Here is a 25535-nt window from a genome sequence, read left to right as displayed (position 1 = left end):
CATAAATAATTCAGCATTGCTTGATTATTTATTTAACTTTTTTAATAGTATAGTATTGTATTTTCATCCACACTCTGATCCAATGATTTATAAACCGTTTGCAGAGGAGGCGAAGAGCAAGAACATGTCATTTTTTAAAATATTTTTTTAAAGTAAATCAAAGCAAGAGTATGAAAACAACAGCTTTAGAACACGAGGGGTAGGGGGGAAAGAAACTTTTTCCATAAGGATTTTTTAAGTAGGGAAAGAACTTTGAAGGTTGAGAGGACAAAGTATGGTTTTGGAGAATGGTTGGGAGACCCAAATAAGAAATTTTTTCTCGAGTAGAATTGTATTCTTCACATAGTTTTGGGAAGATGTTCAATTTGTAAATTTTTTTTTCCTAATTTTAATGAACTGAAGCGAAATACAATTTTCACAAAGCTGCCCAGGTGCTCATGCTGTTCTGCCTTCAATCACATCTCTCTCTCTCTCTCTCTCTCTAACTTCATGGGAACAAAAATTTCAAATTTTGGACTTGAAATTCTATGAATCTGAAGATAAACTAATTATAATTTTACAGTTTTATCCAAACCAACACACATTTAAAACCAAATTCCAAGCACCCAACTCACTCCCAAATCAATGGCTTACCCACCAAGGAGCGGTGTAATATGGGAGAACATTGATAGCAATAAAAATAACTAGAAATGAGGAACCACAAAATATTTATTAGATATAAACTACGTATGAGATTTTGAATTGACATTCTAACATACATATATATAATATATTTAAATATCTTGTCACTTTCAAATGGTAAAGAAATTACAATCGAGTTGCAGCAATCCTAAAAACTAGAAAGATCGCAGCCAGAAATTACAATCATAATTCACAAACACTAACATTGGGTCACCACCTCCTTCATGACATCTTTACAGAATTCTTTTCGTCCACCCTTATCTGCAGCAGTGAGTAGTGTACGAGGAATATCAACCTACTTGGTAATGCCACCAGAGTTGCTGATACCCTTTGTCTTCTATTCCGTGTACTGGGATCGAAGTGTATGAAGTATAGCAATGCTTATCGTCCTGGTCAAGTTTACAGTATGTATTATTGTAACCTTCATGAACGGTCATGTTTAACAGCTCCCTAAGCCTTCTTACTCGCCTGCAAAATCAAATATTAATAGTCACATTGTTTGCAGTTCAGTTGTACGCTGAGAACTTTTATGCTAAAGATTGAGCTCAAGTCAAGAATACGCAAATTTAAGAAGTCATCAATCCCATTAGTCCCCATTTATGTACATAACTGCGTTTGGTTTTTGAACATATCCCCCCCAGGAATATTGCTCAAAGTGCCCACTCCTAAAATCTCTTGCCAAGAGATCCTGATCGAGGCTAATTTTATTTTCCTAGGTCAAGTGTACAGTTTCCTATTATATTGTAAATAACAAAAAATTTGAGCACAGCTTCATGCCACAAGGAACCCCTGTTACAGCAATATAAGGCAGAGATGGCTTAGAGGCTGGAACAAACAAGTCATTGTTGTTAAGCCCAATGGACGTGTTTGATCAGAGTTGGTACAATAATTTAATCCATCAGACGGTTTCATTAAGAATAATATCTTGATTCTTTAGTATGATGAAAAACAATCAGAGCATGGCATTTTAGCCCTCATCACATGGGGAGGCGAGTAACTCTTTGTAAGGTATTGTTTGACAGTCTAGCCTGCCCCAGATCCATGAGGAATTAATAATTCAATCCCAAATGAATACTTCTTATCCTACACCTATTATGAACTCTAATTTTTCTATAAATTTAATCTCCAGCTAATGGTTCCTTGCACCAAAAGGACTCTTATCAATGTTTTTACATTATTTTCAATATTATTCTTTACGTTTTGGTGTCCACCTATCTCAGAAATGTACTTAAACCCAATACTCAACCCATCTATTTAGCATCTAATCTTTTCTTGCGTCAAAATTTTCACATGTAATACACAAGCTTCTAGACGTGTGTGTGTGTGTGTGTAAAGCTACTGCACAATTATTAGGAAGCATTTGATGAACCATATAAGACCATCTGCAAAGATGATCACCAAAGATTCTTACTCTTATGATCCCTTGTAATTTTATGATCAACACCTTTGGTCTGCGAAGAATCAAAGAAACCTGAGTAATGATTTATTAGGTATGCTATAAAAGTCCAAGATCACTCTCTATGTGATACCAAGATTGTTGCTAATAATTGTTGATAGAACAGCCATAAGTTCATCAACTTCATCTAGAAAGTAGAGAAAATAGGCTAACTGGAATCACTGGAAATATATATGCATTAGCACTCAACAACATACTTGGAGATTATACAATTAAAAATGAGGTTTTCTGGATTAAGAGATCCCAATGCTCATCCGTAAACACACATCATCATCATATTTTTTTTTAAATGCAATAATTATCAAATTATACCATTTAATTAAATCCATGTGAAATGTGAATTTAACTATGTAAGAGTATAACAAAGTAGGAAGAATTCATCTGAAGTTTGTTGGAAAGGGCATTTTTGTCCATATGTGCCTAGTAGGAGCAAATTAGTCCAAAATTTCCCCATCAAGATCACTGAGATAGAGTGATCTTCTTCATATCCTCCATGGAATGAAGATCAGTGGGTTGGGCAGTGAGCTCAATCACTGGGGGGGTATGCACAACCAAATTCATAACACCCACTTGCATTAACCTAAATCTTGGGGTCTTCACCCCATACAAAAAGTTACCTCAATGAGAAAATGACTTTTAAAAAAAAAAAAGCTAAAATAAGTCAATGCTTCCAAATGAGATTCTAGAGTCTAATACGAGTTTCAACTGCTGAACAGAAAACAACTTTGATAAAAAATAATACTTACACACGCTGTAAGTAACAGAAAGCAACTTGAAGTAGGGCTTCCATTATCCACATCATCAGAAGAAACTCTGTATGAATCCAACAGTGCAGGCTTTCTTAACCAGTACTGTTCAAACCTCTGCCTTGCATACTCCTTGTAGTCAAAGTCAATTTCATTTACATGTTCCTAAGAAGGATGAAAACATATCAAGAGTAAAAATTGCGTATCTATCCCCCACGCCACCCCAAAAAAAAATAAACAAAAAAGTACATGACATGTCTTCCTAGCATATTCTTTTGACATCCCATAACTGTAGTTAGACAAATGAGGCAGTAACCATTTCAAGAGCGACAAAAGAGCCATAGAATTCAAAATAAGATGGACAAATTGACATTTGAATAGAATGGCTTCTACCATGCTCAACAATTTATGTGTCCCACGCAATCAGCACATTGAAAGACATTGTTAAAAATAAGGCTAAAAGAATTATTACCAGATAGAAGAAAATCAATGAACTATCTAGCTCTGAGATGAGACATCCTAAACTAATCTACAGTGTGCTGCAACTGTGACAGATTGATGCATAGCAATGATTTTTAACATATAGATTATCACACCAAACATGCATAGATGATGATCATTGGCCTACTCATTGAAGTAATGTAAATTGTGTGCGTGTGAATTTTTTACATAGTTTCCAATCTGAACCTAGGATCAAAGCATCCAATGTTCTAGAAACTGCTTCAGCATCCAGAAACAACTTAGGAAAAAAAGAAACGAAAAGAAACTAGTAAAAAAAATTGAAAAGAAAGATTTAGAAATATCAAGATGTACAGTAACTACCAAAAAAACATATATAATGTACAGAATAAGATTGGATAAGATTTTCGGTACATGCACTCCCCTAAAAATTTATAAACCCTGGTGCCTGGTGGTATGAACACCAATCATCATCCCAATCTAGAACAAAGCCAACTATCTGGTTCAGTCTAGGTTTCAGAACTATACCAGCGTGCTTTTTTGTGATAAAGTCCAAATCAATAGAGCTATGGCCTGAGAGCAAAACATACCGACATTATGCCCCATAAGCTCCAATGCAGATGGCTAACAAGAGTATACTTCTCAATATTTTGAATCAACAGCTCCAGATCAAGGTCACTAGGCAAATCACCTGCACAAAGATTTGATAATTTCAGAGAATGGTAAGGAAGCCACAAGAGTCTTGCTTAAGAGAGCATTAAATATATCTATCAACAGATTTGAACATCTATGAAGTGAAATCATACATTCAGTGAGGCATTAGTCCTATATCAATGCTTTATTAGTCCTCCAAGAAAAGAAATGAGAAAAAATTCCACTGCATTGGTGGCTCGGCTTTTTTCTTTTGCATTGGCAAGAATTTTGATGCATCTCATGGAAAATTTAAGGTCATGGAACTTGCAATCTTCTATACAGCATTTCTTGCCACTGCCTTCTGCAAACTACAGAAGGAAACAAATTGTAGAGCTTTCAGAATGAAGAACAAGATGTTGGCATCCTATGGAATTGGATTCTTTGGCATCCCTTTTTCATGATTTTGTCACTGCCAGAACTTGGTTATCTTTCCTTCTGGAGATCTCTTCCCCACCAAAACTTGGTCATCTTTCCTCCCCGAGTTTTTTTCTTCTTTGAGCACTCTTAGTGATTGTATACTTTTCTTGTATGTTCTTCATTATTTTCTTGTTGTATATTATCAATAAATGTCTCTTGTCATTACCTATGAAAAATGATTCAAATTGATCTTTTTATTTTTTCACCAGCATATGTTGTCATATGAATTTTAACCATAATGACAGAATTGTACAGACATGCAATTTAAGAATGTCCTTCAATAATAATAGTGACAATAATAATATAATTGTACATACATGAGATTCAAGAATGCCATTTATTTCTAACAGTTCCAATAACTAAAAACAGCCAACAGAAGTTGATACAATGAAGAATAAATTGATCACTACCTGAATGACTCAGATATGCATGCAGATACCTTCGGCGCTCCTCCAAACCTGTCCCCAATTGGAGATGAAGAAAGAAAGCTTACTTAAATTTATTGCAGAATCAAACACTTGCCATTGACTGGCAATGCTTTCTAAAATAGTGGGGGAAAACCAATGAAACATTAAAAATTGATTAGTAGAGTCACCTACTGGGATATTTATTATAGTCCAAAATATGAGGTGTCTCTGTATGATAATCAGCTGCCCATTCGCAGAAGTGATTTGCAATATCATATGCAACAGGATTGTAACTTGCATACTCATAATCCTAATAGATAAGGTAAAATTTAGAAAAATAATGACTTTCCAGCTAACATAATTAGAAGAAACTTTGAAACAAAATAGCATGAAAATTGAAGATACAGGTCAGTCCATGTCCAGCAATAGCTCATGCCTTCATAAATAATGAATTAACTACAGTAAATATATATAATCTTTTTTTTTTTTCTTTCTGTAGTTTTTTTCAAGCAGTTGTTATTTCCTTTTAGTTTCAGTCACCAGTGAGATCTTCTCCTCTCTTGTTATTTCCTTTCTTATTACTATTATTAATCATTTTTCCAATAGTTGGTTCATAGTGAAGATTTTGTGTTTATGATTTGTAGGCTCAGTATATGCAATTTTGTGCTTTTCATTTGCAAGTTTTGGAATATACAAAAAATACCATTGCATGATTTTTCTAATTGTAGTCTAGCTTGGATTCACACCCAAAATTGTATACTTAATTTTTTTTTTTTTTTTAATGCATTTGTATTGTGTGTGTGGTTTCTACTAATTATAGGGTGTGATTTAAAAAATTGTTCATGTGGGAAAAAAAAAAATGCAAACGAGTGCTACGCCTGTACAACATAAATCCTTTGTACACACAGCCAGTCCCAAGCCCAAATAAAAGAGCGGGGTTGTGTTAGGTAACTGACAGCCTGCGTAAAACTGTGTCAGATCTTGTTATCATGAATTCTTACTAATTTCACCTAGATCAAGCTAATAGATTAGGCCGGTATAAAAGGGAGAGAGTTAACAAGATAGCACAAGAAACTAAAATTAGATTAGCAACTTGGGATACAAGGACTCTTATGGAAAAAAGTATGGAAATAGCGGAATAATGTTTAGGAGGAAAATTTACTTAACATGCTTTCAAGAGACGAAATGGTTAGGAGAGAAAGCTAAAGAAATTGAAAAATTAGGATATAAACTTTGGTACATTGGTAAAGAGACATAAAAATGAGGTGAGTATTATTGTAGACAAAGATCTAAAAGATAATGTAAAAGATATTAAAAGAATCGGAGCTAGGATCATTAAAATCAAGATAGCTTTAGGTCTGGAGATGGTGAACGTCATTAGTATATATGCTCCCCAAATAGGCTTAATAGAAAATCTTAAAAGACAATTTTGGAAAGATATGGACAGTATTTTACAAGGGATACCAATGTCAGAAAAGACATTCATGAGCTGATTTGAATGGTCACATTGGAAAGGATAACATAGAGAGGATACATGGAGACTATGGATATGGAGATAAAAATAAGGCCGATGATACAATCTTAGATTTTGCTATGTCTTACAATTTGGTTATGTTGCTGCCAAAAATTGAATGGCGTTCATGGATTAATCTTTGACCACAACCACTGTAAGAATTCAAACAAGAATGCCTTGGAGGACCCAAGGTGTACTCCGAGGGATCATTCTGATGCCTAAGTTAGGGACTGTGGGTGATTTAGATTGCAACAGTAAAAAAGAAGTTGATGAGAATGAGATGCTTATCTCCTCTCGGAGTACCCTTTTATAGTGGTAGAGGCATGCCCTCCTTTAATTTCATATTTATAGGCACATTATTATGTTAATAGGGGGTTATGGATATTTAAGGTCATTATGCTAGGGTATTAATGGAACCTTAGCCACTCATGGATATGCCTATTAATTTTGGGGATATCAGGTTATATTGATTACTTGCTTTATAAAAAGAGAAACACTTATGATGTGTTTGGGAGCATCGATTTCAGACCTTGGATTTCAGTTTGGGTGGATTTGGACAAATTTTAATACAATTTTGCATTACATCTTATTCAAATCCAATACAGATCCAAATCTAAAGTCTCTCCAAACATGGGGTTAATAACCATCAAGAGTGGGTATAATAAAAGTCAAATAGATTTCTTCTTAACTAAGAATTGGATCATCTATCTTGTAAGGATTGTAAAATTATTCTAAGTGAAAGTTTGGCTACAAACATAAAGTTTTAGTATTAGATATACATATTAAAAAATGGAAGAGAAGAAGTAGCATAAATCAACGCAAGAAAACTAGATGGTGGAACTTGAAGGGTGATAATATAGTAAAATTCAAAGATAAAATGAACAAATTGGGCAGTAGAGTATAAGGTTGATGCAAATACTATTTGGAATAAAAAAGGGCAACCCGGTGCACAAAGCTCCCGCGCATGCGGGGTCCAAGGAAGGGGCGGACCACAACTGTTTGGAATAGAATGACAAATTCTATAACAAAGATAGAAAAAGAGGTTTTAGGAGAGTCCAAAGGAAAATACTCAGATAGTAAAGAAAGTTGGTGATGGGATCAAGAAGTCCAAAAAGCCGTCAAGACAAAAAGAAATTGGTAAAAAATATGGCAAAATTGTCGAACTATAGAAAATCTTGAAAAATATATATCAAAAAAAAAGTTACAAAAAATGCAAAAAAAGACTATTAGTGAAGCTAAACATAGAGCTTAAGATACTTTATATACTAAACTGGATACAAAATAAGGAAAAAAATACATTTATAAATAGAACTAGAGAAAAAAAAATGCAAAAACTTAGGAGATGTAAAATGTGTAAGTGACAAGAATGATAATGTCTTAATTAGAGAAGAAGACATAAAATAGAGGTGGTGGAGATATTTTGATAAGTTGTTTAATGAAAACTAAAATGAAAGATTGAGCTTGAAAGTGACAAATGAGGAGAAGATTAAAAATAGGAGATTTATTCACAAAATTAGAGTCCTTGAAGATAAGATGACATTAAAAAAGATGAAAAGTGGGAAATATATAGGACCAAATAAAATACCAATTGAAGTTTGGAAATATTTAGGGGATAAAGGAATTATTTGGTTAACTAATCAATTCAACACTATTACAAAAACCAGGAAATGCCAAAAGAATGGAGATATGTTAGTACTTTTGTACAAAAACAAAGGCGATATTCAAAACTATAATAGTGGAATTAAGATTATGAGTCACACGATAAAATTACAGGAAAGGGTAATTGAACATAAAATAAGATTAGAAACAAAAATTCAAAAAATAAATTTGGTTTATGCCTAGAAGCTATTTATCTTTAAAGAAGTTTAATGGAAAAGTTTAGGAAAAAGAAAAGGGTCTTGCATATGATTTTTATTGACCCAGAGAAAGTGTATGATAGAGTACCTAGGGAAGTTCTTTGGTAGGTCTTAGAAAAGAAGGAAGCCTGTAGTAGATATACAAAGGTAATTATGGATATGTATGATAGAGTAGATGACTAGCATTAGGATTGTATGTGATGAATCTAGAGATTTTCCAATCACAATAGGTGTACATCAAGGTTCTACTATGAGTCCTTATTTTTTACTTTAGTAATTGATGAACTAGCTAAGAATATCCAAAATTAGATCCCTTGGTGTATGTTTTTAGCAGATGATATCGTGTTGATTGATGATAGTAGGAGCGGAGTGCAATCTAAGCTAGAACTTTGGAGAGCAACATTAGAGTTTAAAGGATTTAGGATAAGAACAAATAAGACAAAATATATGAAATGTAATTTCAATAATGCAAGGATTAGCAATAGAGAGAAGATTTGATTAATAGCACTGATAGATTTAGATATCTTGGATCTATTATACAAGCTAAAGGAGAAATTGAAGAAGATGTAGTACATAGAGTTAAAACAAGCTGGGTAAAATGGAGGAGTGTGTTAGGTGTGTTGTGTGATCATAAAATACCCTTAAAATTAAAAGTAATCTTTTGTAAGATGACTACACGACCAGCTATGTTCTAGGGTTCAAAATGTTAGACAATTAAGAAACATATACAAAAAATAAAAGTTGATGAGATGCAAATGTTAAGGTGGATGAGAGGTTTAATGATAAAAGATAAAGTAAGAATAAGCATATACATAATAATTTAGGCATAGCACCGGTTGAAAACAAGATAAGGGAGGGGTCGCTTAGATGGTTTGGGCATTTAAACCTCAGGCCCAGTCAAGCACTTGTGAGAAGGAGTGAGTAGTTATTGTGTATAGCATGAAAGGGGATAGGGTAAGCCTAAAATAACTTGGAATGAGGTAGTGAGGAAGGATTTAGCAGCCCTCAATCTAATAGAGAAAAACGGTCTTGATCAGGGTGAATTGGAGGAAAGGATTAATGTAGCCGACCCCACCTCGTGGGACTTAAGACTTGTTGTTGTTGTTGTTTTGCCAATGGTTGGAGAAGGAGGCATACTCTTCCCACACACAACTTCATTATCAATTAGTCATACAATTCTCCAAAAGGAAAACCACAAAATTGGATGGAAGCATATTTGTATGCAAGCATATTTGTCTACATCAAAAACATCAACAAGCTCTTCTTTTTGGCTTATTTGGAGAGAGTTGGGTGTGTCTAGAATTAGTGGAAGATTTGTGGGCTATCCATTTTTCAGGTTTTGGAAGGGGGAGAGCTACTTTGGGATTGTGTAGATGTTCAATTTTTGCAGCTTTGTAGGGGATTTGGCTCAAACGGACTGCAAGGATTTTTACAGGGAAGAGGATGTCTTTGGTTTTGCTTTGGGACAGGATTCAATATTTGGCCTCCTTGCGGGTTTTTGAAGCTGGGTGTTTCAAAGGGTTTTTGTTTTCTGACAGCATGATTGGTTAGCTTTTGATTTATTTTGTTTTCATTTTCTTTAATTCTTTTTGTATGTTTTAAGTAGGATTACTAATGCTCCTTGTTGTACTTCTTCTTCTTCTAAATAAAATCTTCTCTTTTGATCAAGGAAAAAAAACATCAAAAGGCTCTAAATCTAGATTTAACAAGCTGACTGTTCATGCCTGTGTCAAGCACCACCACATGAGTCATGACATGCATTCCAAACTTTGAAAGCATCCCACTCCCATGACATCAATTTAATAAATTTCAATTCCAATAGAATTTCAAGAGTTCATATTTATGGAACTTTCAATTTGGATCTTGATTTCAACACCGATTTAAATAAATGGTGGAAACTTATAATATCTTATGAAATTTGGAATGAAACTTTGGGAAATGTTACTATGAATAATTATGCAAATTTTGAAACCAAATAAATTTAAAATTGTATGATATTATTTAGCATGTAGAGTATACAAATTGCAAAAAGGTGCAGCAGCATACGGATCATTACAACATCCGTCATACATTCATTTAAGCATCCAAAAAATCATTCAAAATTATTACAATTTCATTCAAACATTCAACACCAAATGGAGTTTCTTGACGATTCAAAATCATTAACAGTAAAATAAGCCTATTTCACATTGAGTAACTTAATTTACGCAAGAGAAATTGAAGAGGATGTAGTACATACAGTTAAAGAAGGTTGGGTAAAACGGAGGAGTGCTTCAGGTGTCTTGTGTTATTGTAGAATACTACTAAAATTAAAAGGAAAGTTCTATAAGACGTTTGTAAGACTAGCCATGCTATATGCATTAGAATGCTAGGCATCTAAGACACAAGTCACACAACATATTCAAAAAGTAAACGTGGCCAAAATGCACAAGCTAAGGTGGAGGAGTGCTGTAACATTAAACGATAAATAAGCGAACAAACATATTCACAATAAGTTACACATAGCACTGGTAGAAAATAAGATAAAAGAGGGGCGACTTACATGGTTTGAACATTTGAAACGTAGGCCAAATAATGCACCAATAAGGAGATAAAGATACTAGAAGAGTTAAAGGTAGATCTAAAATAATTTAGAATGAGGTAGTGAGAAAAGATTTAACAGTCCTTGAGTTAGTCAAAGAAAATTCTCTTGATTGAGTGAATTGACAGAAAATGATTCATATAGCCAACCCCACTTATTAAGACTTAAGGCTTCTTCTACTTCTTCTTCTTCTTCTTCTTCTTCTTCTTATGAATGTGGATAGTATAAATATTTCTCCTATATTCTATCTTTGTACACTACTTTGTGTACTGTCAATTAAGCTGAAGGAATTTTTTTGTCTGGCACTTGTGCCATCTTCTAATACTACCCTTAGAAACGACATAGAAAAAGGTAATTTTGTTTGAAAGATTATTCATTATTGTGCAGTTAGTCAGCCATCTTCTTGCCCACTATAGCACAAATTAAAGTTAGCAATGCTCAAACCGCCCAATACAGAAAGTTGTTAATAATTAAACCACAGGTTACAGGAAGTTATCCAAACAAATAATTTTTATCAGACACATTGCGCATACCAATTTCCAGTTTCACGCTAAATAATTACACAAAAACAAATTTATTATATTTTAAATATTAGACCTACTCATATTATTATATCATTACAATTTCTTTAAATACTATAAATATAGAGCTCGAGTTTCATTGTAATATATCAAAACAATATCACAACTTACTTAGAAAATATATCAATAGAGAAAAAATATGCAATACAGAAGAATAAGGAATCCTCCAAACAAAAAGAAAAAAGAAACAGAAAAATTCAAGTAGAAAAACAAAACAACTAATACAAAACAGCAGTTCCAATCACACTGAACATCTTCAAGACATAATCCCTTGTAACAACCAGCAGCAACAGCCTATAAAGAAGTCAAATACTGAATCATATCCCAAACGAAAACCCAAGAAGTATTTTCCCCCTTAAAAATGCAATTGTTCCTTTCCATCCAAATGCCAACAACACAGCAAACAAACCACATCTCCACGGAGCAGAGGCATCTTTGCTCCTTCCGAACCCTAAAAAGAAATAGCCAGCATATCCTCCACAGACTCTAGACAAGCCCAACTTTCCCCAATAAAACCAATAAACCAAATAACTCGTTCCAAATGCTCGAATAGAAAGAAAAATGCAAAAACAAATGAGTGACAGATTCCGAACTGTCAAAACAAAGGACACACATGTACAGAGATAATGCTTAGAAGGCCTCGTACTCTGCAACAGATCTATTAAAAACAACAAACCAAATAAAAGCCTTGTTTTAGAGGGAACTTTGGACTTCCAAATCATATGAAAGAAAGAAAAGGGCATATCCTCTCGGGTCAAGAACTAAAAGAAAGAACTGCAAAAAATTATCCTAAAGATTCCAGCACCTGCTTCCTCATCCTCCCTATTGGAAGGACAGCAAACCTCCAATAAACTCAACAAAGACAAAAACTCCTCCACCTATCATTCAAAGATCTACAGAAATAAAAATTCCACGAAAAACTCTCTCCATTAAAAAGCAAAAAGGAAGAAACCGCCATAACCATTCATTCATTAAGACAATGTTTTTAGACACCAAATTCCCAAGACCCAATCCCCTTCTTTTTTAGACCTTTCTTCTTCCTCACCCAGACCAAAGAGTGTCTCTCATGATTCTCTCAACAGTCCTATGCACCCAACAGGAGCTTTAAAAATAGACAAAAAATAAAGAGGAATACTAGAAAGGTAAGACTAAATAAGAGATACCTTATCACCTAAAGAGAAAAAAAACACCCTTCCACCATCAAGATGCTTAAGACACCTTCTCTACCACAGGAGCCCTAAAGCCCACAGAATCACGGACCAAGGATTACCACCCAATGGAACCCCTATATGCAACAAAGGCCAGTCAATGATAGCACACCCAGCTAAAGAAGCTAACTCCGAAGACCTATCACCCCCCTAAATTCACTTTTAACCAAGAAACATTATTGTTATTATTTCAAAATCGTTACGATTCAGTAAAAGAGTAAAACAGAAGGCAAATAAAGCATAAACTCTATGGCCTTTACATGGCCACATTATGGTCCTCCCCCCCCCCCCCCCCCCCCCCCCCGCGAGTTTCTAAAATTTTGGAAATTTTTAAAAAATTCAATATAGCACAATGTATCACGATATCATCCACTTGTGATAAAGGCATGAGAAAATATGAGAACAAAGTTTTATCAAACTAAGGTTACTTTTGGTTCACAGAATACCTATTCCTAGGAGTAGGATGGAATACAACGAGAACGTAATGAAAATCGTAAATTGGCAATAGTTATTCCTCGTCTATTTCTTGTTATGGATTCATAAAAATTAACAGCTATTTGCATTATGGTAATAAGACATTTTTAGTGTAAACTAGCAAATTATTCTATTATAACCATTTATTCCTGAGAAATTCTATGTGGTCACTAGGGCATTGCAAAAAAATTCTGAATACAGCTAAGTCAACTGACATGCTCATGGACTTTCCAAGACATCAAAGCCATGGGTTACAGGCAACAAAGAAACTAGATAACTGGAAACCAGCTTCTCAATGAACATATAAATTGAATAAAAAAATAAGATAAAAGGCTTCTAGTGCCATTTATACCTGATAAATTTATCTTCATTTGACTTCAGTCAATGAAAAATCCATGAACCACCAGTAACCAATCACTGTCCTATAAGTCAATTAACCAGGCAGAGTCACGACTCTACTTGATCAAATGCAAAATTGATTGAAGCACCATAGAAAACACGGGTACTCTCAATATATGATTGGTATAAACTAATAAAAGTAAGTAGATATCCGAGGACCATCACACGCACAACAATAATAAACATTTAAAAACATAATAGTGTTTGAGAAATTTGCTTCCATAATTTAGGGAAAAAATAAGAGTTTGAATTTATTAAGGTCAGCCACAAAACTAGGCTTTTACAGATGCTGTTTACTAGCCCTCACATCATTAAAAATAAATACAGAGTCAAATTCATGATAAGCCAGAAACACCTTCAGCCTTAGTTTTTGGCATTCAGAATTCAAAGTAACATATAATCATGGTTTTAAATAAAGGCCACGACCGTTACGTAACGCCGTTACGTAAAGGTTTTTTGGGTTACCGATACCGTTACACACCGCGAAATCGGTGGGAAGAAAAATCACGGCCGTAGCGGCCGTTACGGACCGCGACCGTTACGTAAAGGCTGCTACGGCCATTACGTAACCGCTACAGGACTGTTACACCAAAAAAATATTTTATTTTTTACTTTTTCTTCTCACTTTTTCTCTCTCTTTCATATATCATTCTCAATATTCCAAGTGGCAAGAGGGGGAAAAGATTATAATGAGGATGACAATGATACAAAATTTACTTTTTCTTTAAATACTCACAATAGATGCATTAATTAACAATTTCAAAATACTAACTTATTAAATTTTTTTTTTTTATTAATATTAGTAATGTGATATTTATGTTCTTTATTTTTCAACTTCAACCTTCTTTCTTTTCTAGCTATTTTATATTTATATTATTCGTATGTCTTATGTGTCTAATAGATTAATGGAGTGTATAATGTATTTTATTTTATTAATTCATTTATCACACATAAGAATTTATCACAGATAAGAACAATGAGAAGTATAAATACGTGCACACACGTAATTTTCTATCAATGATGGTTCAAAACAAATGTAAACTTGTTGCCCTTACCAAATAACTTAGTTACTCAAACTAAAGGGTCCAAAATACACTAAAACCCTTTCTAAGAATGGCCAAAAGCTTAAAATATGCAAGTACGCTAATATGCACAAGGTTGTGCGTGCTTCAAAAAAATTCACGACCGTTACACCCGCTTCCCGTTATGTAACATCCGCTTCTCCTGCTTCCTGTTACACCTGTTACCGTTACGTTACGCTACCCGCTACCGCGATTTAAAACCATGCATATAATTTTAAAATTCCTTTTGATTCCAGCGGTTAATTTTTTATGCTATTTAAAGATTAAGTATTTGATATGAGAAAGTACCATCTGTAAGTGCCAGTAACAGTGTACAGGAGAGAAGGTAGTGTCTGATTATGTCAGAAAATAAGTTATGATTTTAAGCGCTGATGGAGCAAACACTGTTTAATTATAACACTAACACAGCTACTTAACAAGCGTATATATTTTTTTAATTTTGTACCAGAATCACATACCTCAGAAATTAAAATAAAATTTCTATAAGATGGTCCTAAAACTTAAATAATTTTTTATAAGATGGCAATAATGCACACTATGTTATATGAATCAGAAGTGTCTTAAGAAACAACATTTACAAAAATTTTGTGTAGCTGACATGCAAATATGAAGATGGTTTGGGCCTTGGTGCTTGCAACATAGATAAGGCAGGCCACTGGTGAGAAAGAGAAGTCTAATTGATGTTAAAATGCTAAGCAGAAAGATAAACTGATTAAGGTAACAAAGAACGAAATTGCAGCATTTCAATTTTACGAGAATGTTCTAGAGGTAAGCATGGGCTGCTCAGCTGACCAGCTTGGCCAGGCTTGAAAATGGGTTGGTCAGGGCAAAGGCACATGAGCCTGATCCCAGGCCAACACCCCCAAACTTCAGGTCGAATGTCTGCCTAGATTGAGCAAAGTAGCAAAAAGAGACTCATATGGTTAATGCCACCTGGTGAGAGTTAAGACTCTGTTTTTGTCGTTAATAATACCAATAAATATATTTTTTTGATAAACAAAGAATTATATTAAAGGAAGAAAGAAGAATTACAATCAAGGAACCAGAAAAGGAAGAAAGAAAAAACCAGGGAGAACAAGATATTCTCCCATTACAATGAATAATAAAAAACTATTATTATAATAATCTATTATAGGGAGGTCAATGGCATTTTCAAAATGTTAGGCTAGGCTCGTGTTTTTTTGTGGATCTTTAGGACAGGAAAGCGTATTTTACTCTGCAAAATTTTTTAATATTATAATATACAGATATCATAATAGTATGGTATTACTTACGGGACATGATGAACAAATAATGCTTATTTGAATGGTACCCATGCATATTTAATACAATATTTATAAGAGGTCATAAGCACCTAACCTTGCAACAATGCGTCAAAAGAACATCAGAGTTTTTTCCGGCAAAAAGAGAGAGAGAGACTTCCTCCATGCACAACTGAACACTACTCATTTACCAATAGCCTTAATCATCCAAAGTTATAAACTACTCATTAGTACTGTCAATTTTTGTGCATCACAGAACCCATTGCAAATAAGCCTTATAGGCTTATAGAATATGTTCCCATGAAACCAAACTCAGTGTCTTCATATTATTCTTTTATCAGGATAAGGAAAAGTCAAAAGAGGAAAAGAAAGAGAAACAATCAATATGATGCAGCCTAGGAATTGGAGGGAACCTAAATTGCTAGCTTGCACAAAAAATTTAAGTACACTATTATACCTGAAATTATAATAGAAGCCAGACTCATCAACTAAACATTAGGTTTTGGATTCAAGAGGTTCGAAGAAATAGACTGTCAAGATTATAACCAACTTGATTGATCATGTGACTTGGAATTATGCCAGTCATACAACATTTGCACAACTTTCCTGCACATATGAACAATCTACCAACCTAACACTCTCAGCCATAGAAGCATGAAGCATGAAGCATGAAGCACAAGTAGATACAGGGACAAGTTCAACGACAACAGCAGGAGAATACTCATCCTTATTCAAATGCTCGGGGTGTGCAAGAAGTCTACACACACATTCATGCATGAATAGGAAGGGAGGAAGAGAGGGATAGAAAATACTTCTATATTGTTCAAACTACGTGTAACAAAATTTTATTATTGTGTTCAATTTCATAGGAATAAATTCATCTGAGATTCTTGATAACTCAAGCTTAATTTTGTTCCATTAATCAAGCATGTGACCTAAATTAATCCCATTTTCTACTCATTTTTCATACAAATCCACAAATTCTTGTTTCTGAAAATTTTTTACTGAAAAAAACAATTGTGTAGCATATATTTATGATTGAATGATTATCATAAACTGTAGGTGCACTATCATCGTTATCACCAGAAAATAAAATCTTAAGGTAAATCACTTAATACTCAGACAACTATACAGAAAATCATCAACAAGAATCAACGGTTCTCATAAATCAATTAAGGAAAATTATTGTAATTAGTTAAATGGTATTTCAATACCAGGAGGACTTTGTTACTGTCATTGACACCTCTGTATTGGGTAATATGAGCAAAATGATTTGTTCTTGGATTTGCAGCATGCATTACATAAAATGTAATTGATTTTAATTCCAATGGTGGCATACCTGGCCCACTGGTAATAAATCATGTATCCAAAACTAAGATCATCATCTAGCATTCAATATTCCATCAACATAAAAATTTTCTTTCATTGTTCAGTGTCCCAATTCTTAATAAATAAATAAATAAATAATGGAATATTTCTACATGAATAAAAGAAGGCAAAAAAAAAAGTGTTCTGTAAATCAAACCTCCATGGATACCATATGCTTTGATGATAAATGTTTGAAATTGCAACAGGATTCATTTTTTGTCTTGGTATCCATGATTTTATAAGAAAAAATATATTAACAGAAAAGCAGTGCCCAATACAAGGAGACCAAGATGTCTTCCAAAAACAAGAAAGGAAAGCTTAATCAATTCCAACAGGGCTGCCATCTATCACGCACAATGCAGGTCTCATTTGATCATTTTGTCCAAAAAAAAAACAAGAATATGTTCACGGCCAACGTGGCAAGGGCACAATAATTAAGAGCATGGAGCAAGGGGTAAAAAGGCAGAAAGTATCTTTATTCAAGAAAAATTTAGTTATTGATTTTCCCTCAAAAATCACCATACAAAATTAATAGGTGGCAATTAGTCGGAAAGAACCCAGAGGTAACTATCCTAGACATTGCCACAACTAGGACAAGAAAATCGCTTAAACATCTATAAGACAGCTCTTAAAAGAAAAACAATATATGATGTTGCCTTTTATAATATAGAGAAACCAAACATTATAGTAATCACAAAAAGGATGATATACTTACTATAATGGTTATAGACCTGGTCTTTTCATCCATCATTATGTTGCCGTATTGCAAATCGTTGTGGCAAAATCCTATATGTTGATGATCTCTTGAGAGCTCCTTTTCCAATAAAAATATTTCCTCCTCAATGGCATCCAAACGAAAGGCATTAGCTTCTTCTGGAGAAGACATACTTTTGGCCGCATTAAGCCAATTTCTGAAGCATAAAAATAAAAACTAATTTCACAATATACATACATGGTAAACTAAAAATTTGGTTGACAACAATAAACTCAATGTAGTTGATTTACATATAGTATCTGTTTACTTGCTTGAAGGACAATAGATAAAGAAAAATACCGCAATCTGTTCCAGAGGAAGACATTCTTTGCACCAGGAAAATCAAGTTCATGGAACTCCTTCATTTTGACTGCTATTAGAGCAGATATATCAGGATCGTGCAGATCAGATGCTGAAAGTGTCTGATATTTCAATATGAAGATGATACATAAGACATTTGTTTTAGGGACAAAATATATAATAACTTTGAAGTACAAAGTAAAATTCCACAACCATTTTAATCACTTCCATGAATTTTATCTGTTTTCTGGTTTGAATTTTTTTTCCCAATTGATAATTCCATAGTCTATCTATACTCTTATTAATCTGTAAATACTATGGTTTTAGACTTGCCAAACATTAACCACAAACCAACAATTAATCTGCATTTATTTAAAAAATAAGGCAAATAATTAAATTTTGTTTCTGTTAAATTACACAAACAAAGGTGAGGCTGCAAAAAATATTGAAATTCATTCATCACAATTCTTCAATAATGGAACTTAGATCGCTGATATGGTCACATTTTATTATGAATTGGGTTTTTAATATGGTTAAGAGCCTGCAATCATCAAACAAATCCTTCTTTGCACAAGAGATTTACCAGCCAAGGCACATTATGATGTCCTTTATCAGCATTTTCTGCCATGTGTATTTTGTCTGCTATAATACAACTTACCAAATATGCTACAATAGACTCATGACTTGAACCACTACCAATATAAAACTAGAAACTTGTCTAAAATCCTTTTAGCTAATCTAGTGTATTCCTTAATAAAGCAAAACATTGGAGGTTTAACCTGGTCCAGGATCAGGTTTCAGAAAACAAAATTTGACAGAGATGTCTTCCATCTATAATCTCTACACATGAGCGCGGGTTGGGGGGGAGTAACATTTGTAATGCTCTAGTTGATGGTTCCTCTGGCACATATAATAACAGTTTGAAAACATCAGATGATCCGGAGGAAACACTTTTTCAACCATGTGACGTGAAACAGACAAATCTAGGTGCTTGACAAAGACACAAGGACACAAGGAATCAAACAATCACTGGGTAGATTTTTCAGGCAATTGTACAGGTGACTTGAGTTGATGCTCCTCATTTTAATCTAGCTCAATAAGTGCTTGTAATTGCAAGGCAATCACACAAACAGAATCATATGCATCAATTTTACAGTAAATCTATTTTGAGCATTTCTACTCCTGAAATCGGACTAGAAATGACAAATGCTACAAGTAAAAAAAAAAAAGAACTATTACAAACAGCATCTTCCAAAAAATTCAGCCATTCCAATGATGTACACAATAATGTTAAAAAATTGAAATAACCAAAAAAAAAAAAAAAGTTATTTAGAGAACAAGAAATATAAAAGTACCCGTGCATGAATGAACTCTTCAATTCTTCCATTTGAAAACCGGCCAAGCAGACGAGGTCCCTGCCCATACTTTGACATGAACTCAAAAGTCCGAATCTCATCACTTCGGTCAAAGAAAACTTCAACACCCTCACCATAAATCCTAACAATAACTTTTTGTGGGTGGTCTTCTGACTTTGCAGGCAACTTGATTTCATAGACCTCATTGGTCATTGCACCCATAAGTGGGATCACCTGCAAGTCATTTGGATCAACCACATCTGCCCATTTTGAAGTCAATGAATGTATAATTTTCCTCGCTTCTACTGGGAGACAACATTCTCCATCAATTACAGCGTTCTCCACAGCACCCATAACAGAATATCCACTGAATCTTCACGCGAGTGAAAGTCTGAAATTCTTGAGTAATTCAAAAAGCCTGATATGGTCAGTGAATACCTCCTCTCTAAGGGAAAAAAAAAAAAAAAACAGAAAAAGAATTAATCTTAATAATTCAAACAGGCACGTGCACACACACACACAGAGGAAACATGCGCAAGTATTTACACACAATACATGTACTTGTGTACTTACTTTAAGAAGAGAGAAGAACACTTAATAACCTTTAAAAGTGGACAAAATAGAAGTCTTTTTACTAGTAGGGTAGATCGTTTATCATGCAAGGATTGTAAAGTTAATCCAGGACAACGCCTAACCACACAACATAGAGTCTTAGTGTTAGATATATGTATTAAAAAATGGAAAAAGAATGATAAATTAAACCAGTATAAGAGAACTAGATGGTAGAACCTAAAACGAGAAAATATAATAAAATTTAAAGATAAAATGATCAAAGATGGGGATTGGACCATAGAAGATGGGATAGATACAAAAACTCTTTGGAATAGATTAGCTAGCTCTATTAAAAGATAGCAAAAAAGATTTTAGGTGAAGCAAGGGGAAGATTCTCGAATAGCAAAGAGAGTTGGTGGTGGGATAAAGATGTACAAAAAATCATACAGACAAAAAGAATTTGATATAAAACGTGACAAAAATGTAAAAACAGAGATAACTTTGAAAAATATAAGGAGGCAAAAAAAGATGCAAAAAAGGCTGTTAGTGAAGCTAAATATAGATCATTTAAAAGTTTGTATGATAGATTAGGTATAAAAGAAGGGGAAAGACATATATTTAAAACTTGCTAAAGCTACAGAAAGGAAGAATAAGGACTTAGGAAATGTAAAATGTATAAAAAGTGAGGATGATATTGTCTTGATTAAGGGCGAAGACATTAAAGAAAGATAGCAAAGTTACTTTAGTAAGTTGTTTAATGAAAACCAAATAGAAGGCTTAAACTTAGAATTCTCAAATGAGGAAAGGACTAAAAATATGAGATTTATTCGCAAAATTAGAGTTAACAAAGTTAAGTTTGCACTAAAAAAGATGAAAAATGGGAAAGTTATAGGACCAGATAACATCCCAATTGAAGTTTAGAAATGCATAGATGATAACGGAATTATATGGTTAACTAATTTATTTAATACAATTGCAAAAACTAAGAAAATGCCAAATAAATGGAGGAAAAGCACTTTAATACCTATATACAAAAATAAAGGAGATATTCAAAATTGTAATAACTATTGTGGAATTAAACTTATGACTCATACGATGAAATTATAGGAAAGGGTAGTTGAACAAAGATTAAGGTTAGAAATGAAGGTCTCAGAAAATCAATTTGGTTTTATGCCTGGGAGATCTACCACAGAAGCTATTTATCTTTTAAGAAGATTAATGGAAAGTTTAGGGAAAAGAAGAAAGACTTGCATATGATATTTATTGACCTTGAGAAAGCATATGATAAGATACCTTAGGAAATTCTATGGTGGGTTTTAGAAAAAAAGGATGTATGTAGTAGGTATACCGATGTCATTAAAGATATGTACGATGGAGTAATGACTAGTGTAAGGACTATAGATGGAGAAACTAGAGAATTTCCAATCACCATAGGTGTACATCAAGAATTGGCTTTGAGTCCTTATCTTTTTACTTTAGTGATAGACCAATTGACTAAGAGTATTCAAAAAGAGGTTCCATGGTGTATGTTGTTTGCAGAAGATGTTGTATTAATTGACGAAACTAGGGATGGAGTAGAGGCTGCGTTAGAATTATGGAGAGAAGCTTTGGAACCTAGAGGCTTTAGGATAAGTAGAAATAAGACAGAATATATGAAATGTAGTTTTAATAATGATAGGAGGAATATTGGAGACAAAGTTAAACTTGATGATGAAGAAATAAGCATTGTAGATTTCGATACCTTAGATCTATTATGCACGCTGAAGGAGAAATTGAAAATGATGTAATGCATAGAGTTAAAGCGTGTTGGGTAAAATGGAGAAGTGCTTCAAGTGTGCTCTGCGATCGTAGAATACCCTTAAAATTGAAAGGGAAGTTTTATAGGATAACTATTAGACCAATTATGCTATATGGATCGGAATGTTGGGCGACAAAGAAACATAATATCCAAAAAGTAAAAGTTGCCGAGATAAGAATGTTTACATGGATGATTGATATAACATTGAAAGATAAATTAAGTAATGAACATAATCGTGATAAGTTAGGTGTAGCTCTTATAGAAGATGATAAGGGAAGGACGACTCAAATGGTATGGACACTTGCAACGTAGGTCACATAATGCACCTGTGAGGAAGAGTGACATAGTTACTGTGGAGGGCAATAGAAGGAGTAGAGGTAAACCTAAAATAACTTAGGAGGAGATAGTGAGTAAAGATTTAAAATCCTTGAATCTATCAAAAGAAATGGTCCATGATTGCCTAAATGGTCCACCTAGTAGGACTAAGGTTTGGTTTTTTTGTTGTTGTAGTTGTACATGTACTTGTTTACATCTATTTACTAGACACACATGAATTCATATTAAAGCAAATACTACTTCAAAAATACCATGTATAGAGCTAATTTATCTCAAAAGCATTGTGGGTGCACTCCTTGGATTTCTTTAGGAGTCTTCTGCAGTTTGACCTCATTAGAGACTGGAAGGCAGCATTTTTGTAACGGTTCTTTGTTTGTATTGTATTTTGCTGTTCATAAGCTGGTTCTTTCCTTCTTGTTTATAGTTTCTTTATAGCTTTTTCAGCTTGTTGGAGAGGATTCGTCGTCCCAATTTTTGGTATTCATTGTTCTCAAGTTTTAATAAATTATCTTATTCTATAAAAATAAATAAATAAATAAATAAAAATAAAAATTCTAAAAAGCAACCAAAGCAATTATCATCCAGTACTCCATCCCCTGAATCCTATAATATACCATGCTACCCATTGAAATCTGATAAGCATGCATGGCCCAAAATGCCAGAGAACATAGATGATCTAAGTTAATCTAAACTCGGATCTTTTGGAAGAAAGTTCACAAATCCTATGCAGATGGCAAATACATGATTTATGAAAGACAATGGATGTTTCAGGCAAAAAATAAATAAATCAGCTGATCAAGCCTAAAATGATAGCCACCAGCTAACGACTTGTTCTCGTTTGAACCAAGGTAATATTTGTGCAAGGAAAAAAACAAGGAAGATGACAGTATGTGCACTTTCTAGTTGAAACAACATCTACACAACTCAGTCAATTGGTCTATGACAAAATGATAACTGGTGAATATGTGCATATAATGCTAGAATTACCAAAAATCACTGTGAGAAAAATCAATATAAGCATGCTCTCATCAAAATTTTTAAAAAAAAAGGTAAACATATTAAAAGGGTTAATCAAGATGAAGTGTTTTTATAAAGAGAAATGATCAGGAAAATCATTTCGTGGGTCTAGGCCATACCTCCCTATGCTTTTTATAGTTCATTTCTTAGTTCATTTAACATAAAAATAATCACAGATGAAAAAGGTAAATGAAGCAACAAGTCTTACCCAGCATTCCAAATTGTCATTTCCTCACCATGTCAATTGTCATTACAACCAAAAAATAAATAAATAAATAACAAAGAACAAAACGAAACAAAAAATATAGAACGAAAAAAATAACATATAAAGTCTTTTGCAGGTAATGTCAAAAATCAAACAGATGACCGTTGTATACTTGTATGCTCCCACTTTTTTTATTTCCTCTACAGATAATCTCAAAATATAATATAAACCCCAATGGTTGACCCACTGTAAAATCCAAATTCCAAAGCATACATTTTCTTCTTCAACATGACCAAAAGAGAGCTAAATGCATGAACTCTATTAGATTTCCGAAGAAAGAAATAAAACTCGTCCATGTTTTTTATTCTTTTGTCATTTTTTTTTTTTAAATTATATTCTATTTTAAAAAAAAAAAAAAAAAATTGCAGGTAAACATCATTCTTTCATCACAAAGAAACGAAAAATACAAATTCAAATTTCCAAAGAGCCGGACCAATTACGAGGTTCCCAGATTTCATCAGCAGCATTAAGAAGAACGAAAGAAACTACAATTTTCCCAGCAAGCCCGTTTGCTTGTCGAGAAATCAAAAATTGAAAGCATGCTTGCTTACCTAGTCCCCTTTCTCAACAACCAAAGAAGAAGAAGAAGAAGCCAAACACAGCCTCATTTTTCCAATTCTACAAAACAGCGTAACAGAATTATCATACCAAAGAAACCATAAATAACCAAAAAAATAATGTACCAAAATGAATTCCAGCAGAACATGTTGACTTCTTGTTTTTTATTAATTAATTTTTCTAACAAGCACGGGAGATGGTAGGTCAAGAACATTTTTTAATAAAGAAGAATCTGATCATGAATTAATTACACATCAATAATAGCAGATGAAGAGATAAACGGAGGGATAATTGTCATTATAAATGAATTAAACAGTCATCGTGGACTTTTTATCATATAACAAAAGCAATCCCAAACAATTCAAACAATATACGAAAATGACTTCTCCCTGTCTCAGTGCCCGCACCTTTTTCTCAAAAACAGCGAATCGACTCTCACCTGATAGAAAACTGAACAGGCGTTGCTCTATGCAGTTCGATGTGCGGTGAAACTTGGGGGCGCCGGAGAATCAGACGGCGGACAGAGGGCGGCCGGTGGAAGTGTCGACGACCGGCGAATGTTGTGCGAGCAAGAGGTAGAGATATTGAGAGCGCGAGAGAAGCGAGGGTGGTCTCGTACGGTCCACAGAGCTGCAGGTGGGAGCCTTTTATTAGCGTCTAATGTTTATAAAATCGATGACGGCAGCTCCGCGGGTAATTTTGGGCCGTTGGATCTGTGATGGGATCGAACGGCTCAGAGAGGTTCCGAAAAACTGGAATTAGTAAAAGCGCGGGCCCAAATTCATAATATTTTAATCATATAGATAATTATATGATTTTAATCAGAATTTTCAACGAAAATATCAAAAAGTCAATGCAGGAATCGTCACCATAAAAATCAATGATTTGACAAGAAACTTTCTTAAATAATTTTAGGGAAGATAATAAAATAAAATCTTTTTAATAATATAAAATGCTAGTATGAATAAGTCAAATAAATAAAATAAGTAAATGTGTAAATTAAAGATAAATAGTGTGATTTAATTTGCCATCTATAGTGTGTAATATTTAAATTAAAATATTTTTAATATTCGTAATATTATTTTATTTTATTAATAATTTATTGGACATAATAGCATGAAAGAATAATAATTTTTATAATTACTTTTTTGTATAAGGATAATTAAGTGCACTAAAAAAAAATATCTAGAAATTATGTATATTTTTACCGAATATAACTCATAGTAGTTATCCATTGATTATAAAATATTTGTGTTTTAATTAAAGCTTTATGTGAGTTAATTATAAAACTTTTATATTTTAATTAAATGTGGTCGGTAAAATGTGACTATGAATTAATTAAACATTAATGAAGGATAGATATGTAATTTTTAATATCAATAATTAGGTACATGCAATTAATGCATAATATATTTTG

At 33.4% G+C, this 25535-nt stretch overlaps 1 protein-coding gene across 4 annotated transcripts; it reads right to left on the bottom strand.

Annotated features, from left to right (window-relative positions):
• Window positions 1–690: 690 nt before the first annotated feature.
• On the bottom strand, window positions 691–24759 carry LOC131163669 (probable choline kinase 2). 4 transcript variants are annotated; one of them, XM_058120321.1, is made up of 10 exons: window positions 24558–24759; window positions 24112–24178; window positions 19593–20037; window positions 18238–18359; window positions 17899–18094; window positions 5052–5169; window positions 4863–4910; window positions 3933–4033; window positions 2884–3048; window positions 691–1149 (listed from the first exon to the last, which is right to left on the bottom strand). In XM_058120321.1, the coding sequence occupies exons 3-10, from the start codon at window positions 19944–19946 to the stop codon at window positions 1132–1134; spliced, it is 1122 nt and encodes a 373-aa protein (XP_057976304.1). In that variant the 5' UTR covers window positions 19947–20037; window positions 24112–24178; window positions 24558–24759; the 3' UTR covers window positions 691–1131. The 4 variants fall into 4 exon arrangements, with proteins under 4 accessions (XP_057976304.1, XP_057976305.1, XP_057976306.1 ...); XM_058120322.1 differs by having other exon boundaries at window positions 19593–19991; window positions 24558–24743; XM_058120323.1 differs by lacking the exon at window positions 24112–24178.
• Between the last annotated feature and the right edge of the window lie 776 nt (window positions 24760–25535).

The sequence above is a fragment of the Malania oleifera genome, chromosome 9 (genome assembly GCF_029873635.1).
Source record: "Malania oleifera isolate guangnan ecotype guangnan chromosome 9, ASM2987363v1, whole genome shotgun sequence".
In the NCBI taxonomy this organism is placed as follows: domain Eukaryota; kingdom Viridiplantae; phylum Streptophyta; class Magnoliopsida; order Santalales; family Ximeniaceae; genus Malania; species Malania oleifera.
Note: the sequence above shows the minus strand (reverse complement) of the source record. Positions and strands in the feature narration are given on the sequence as shown.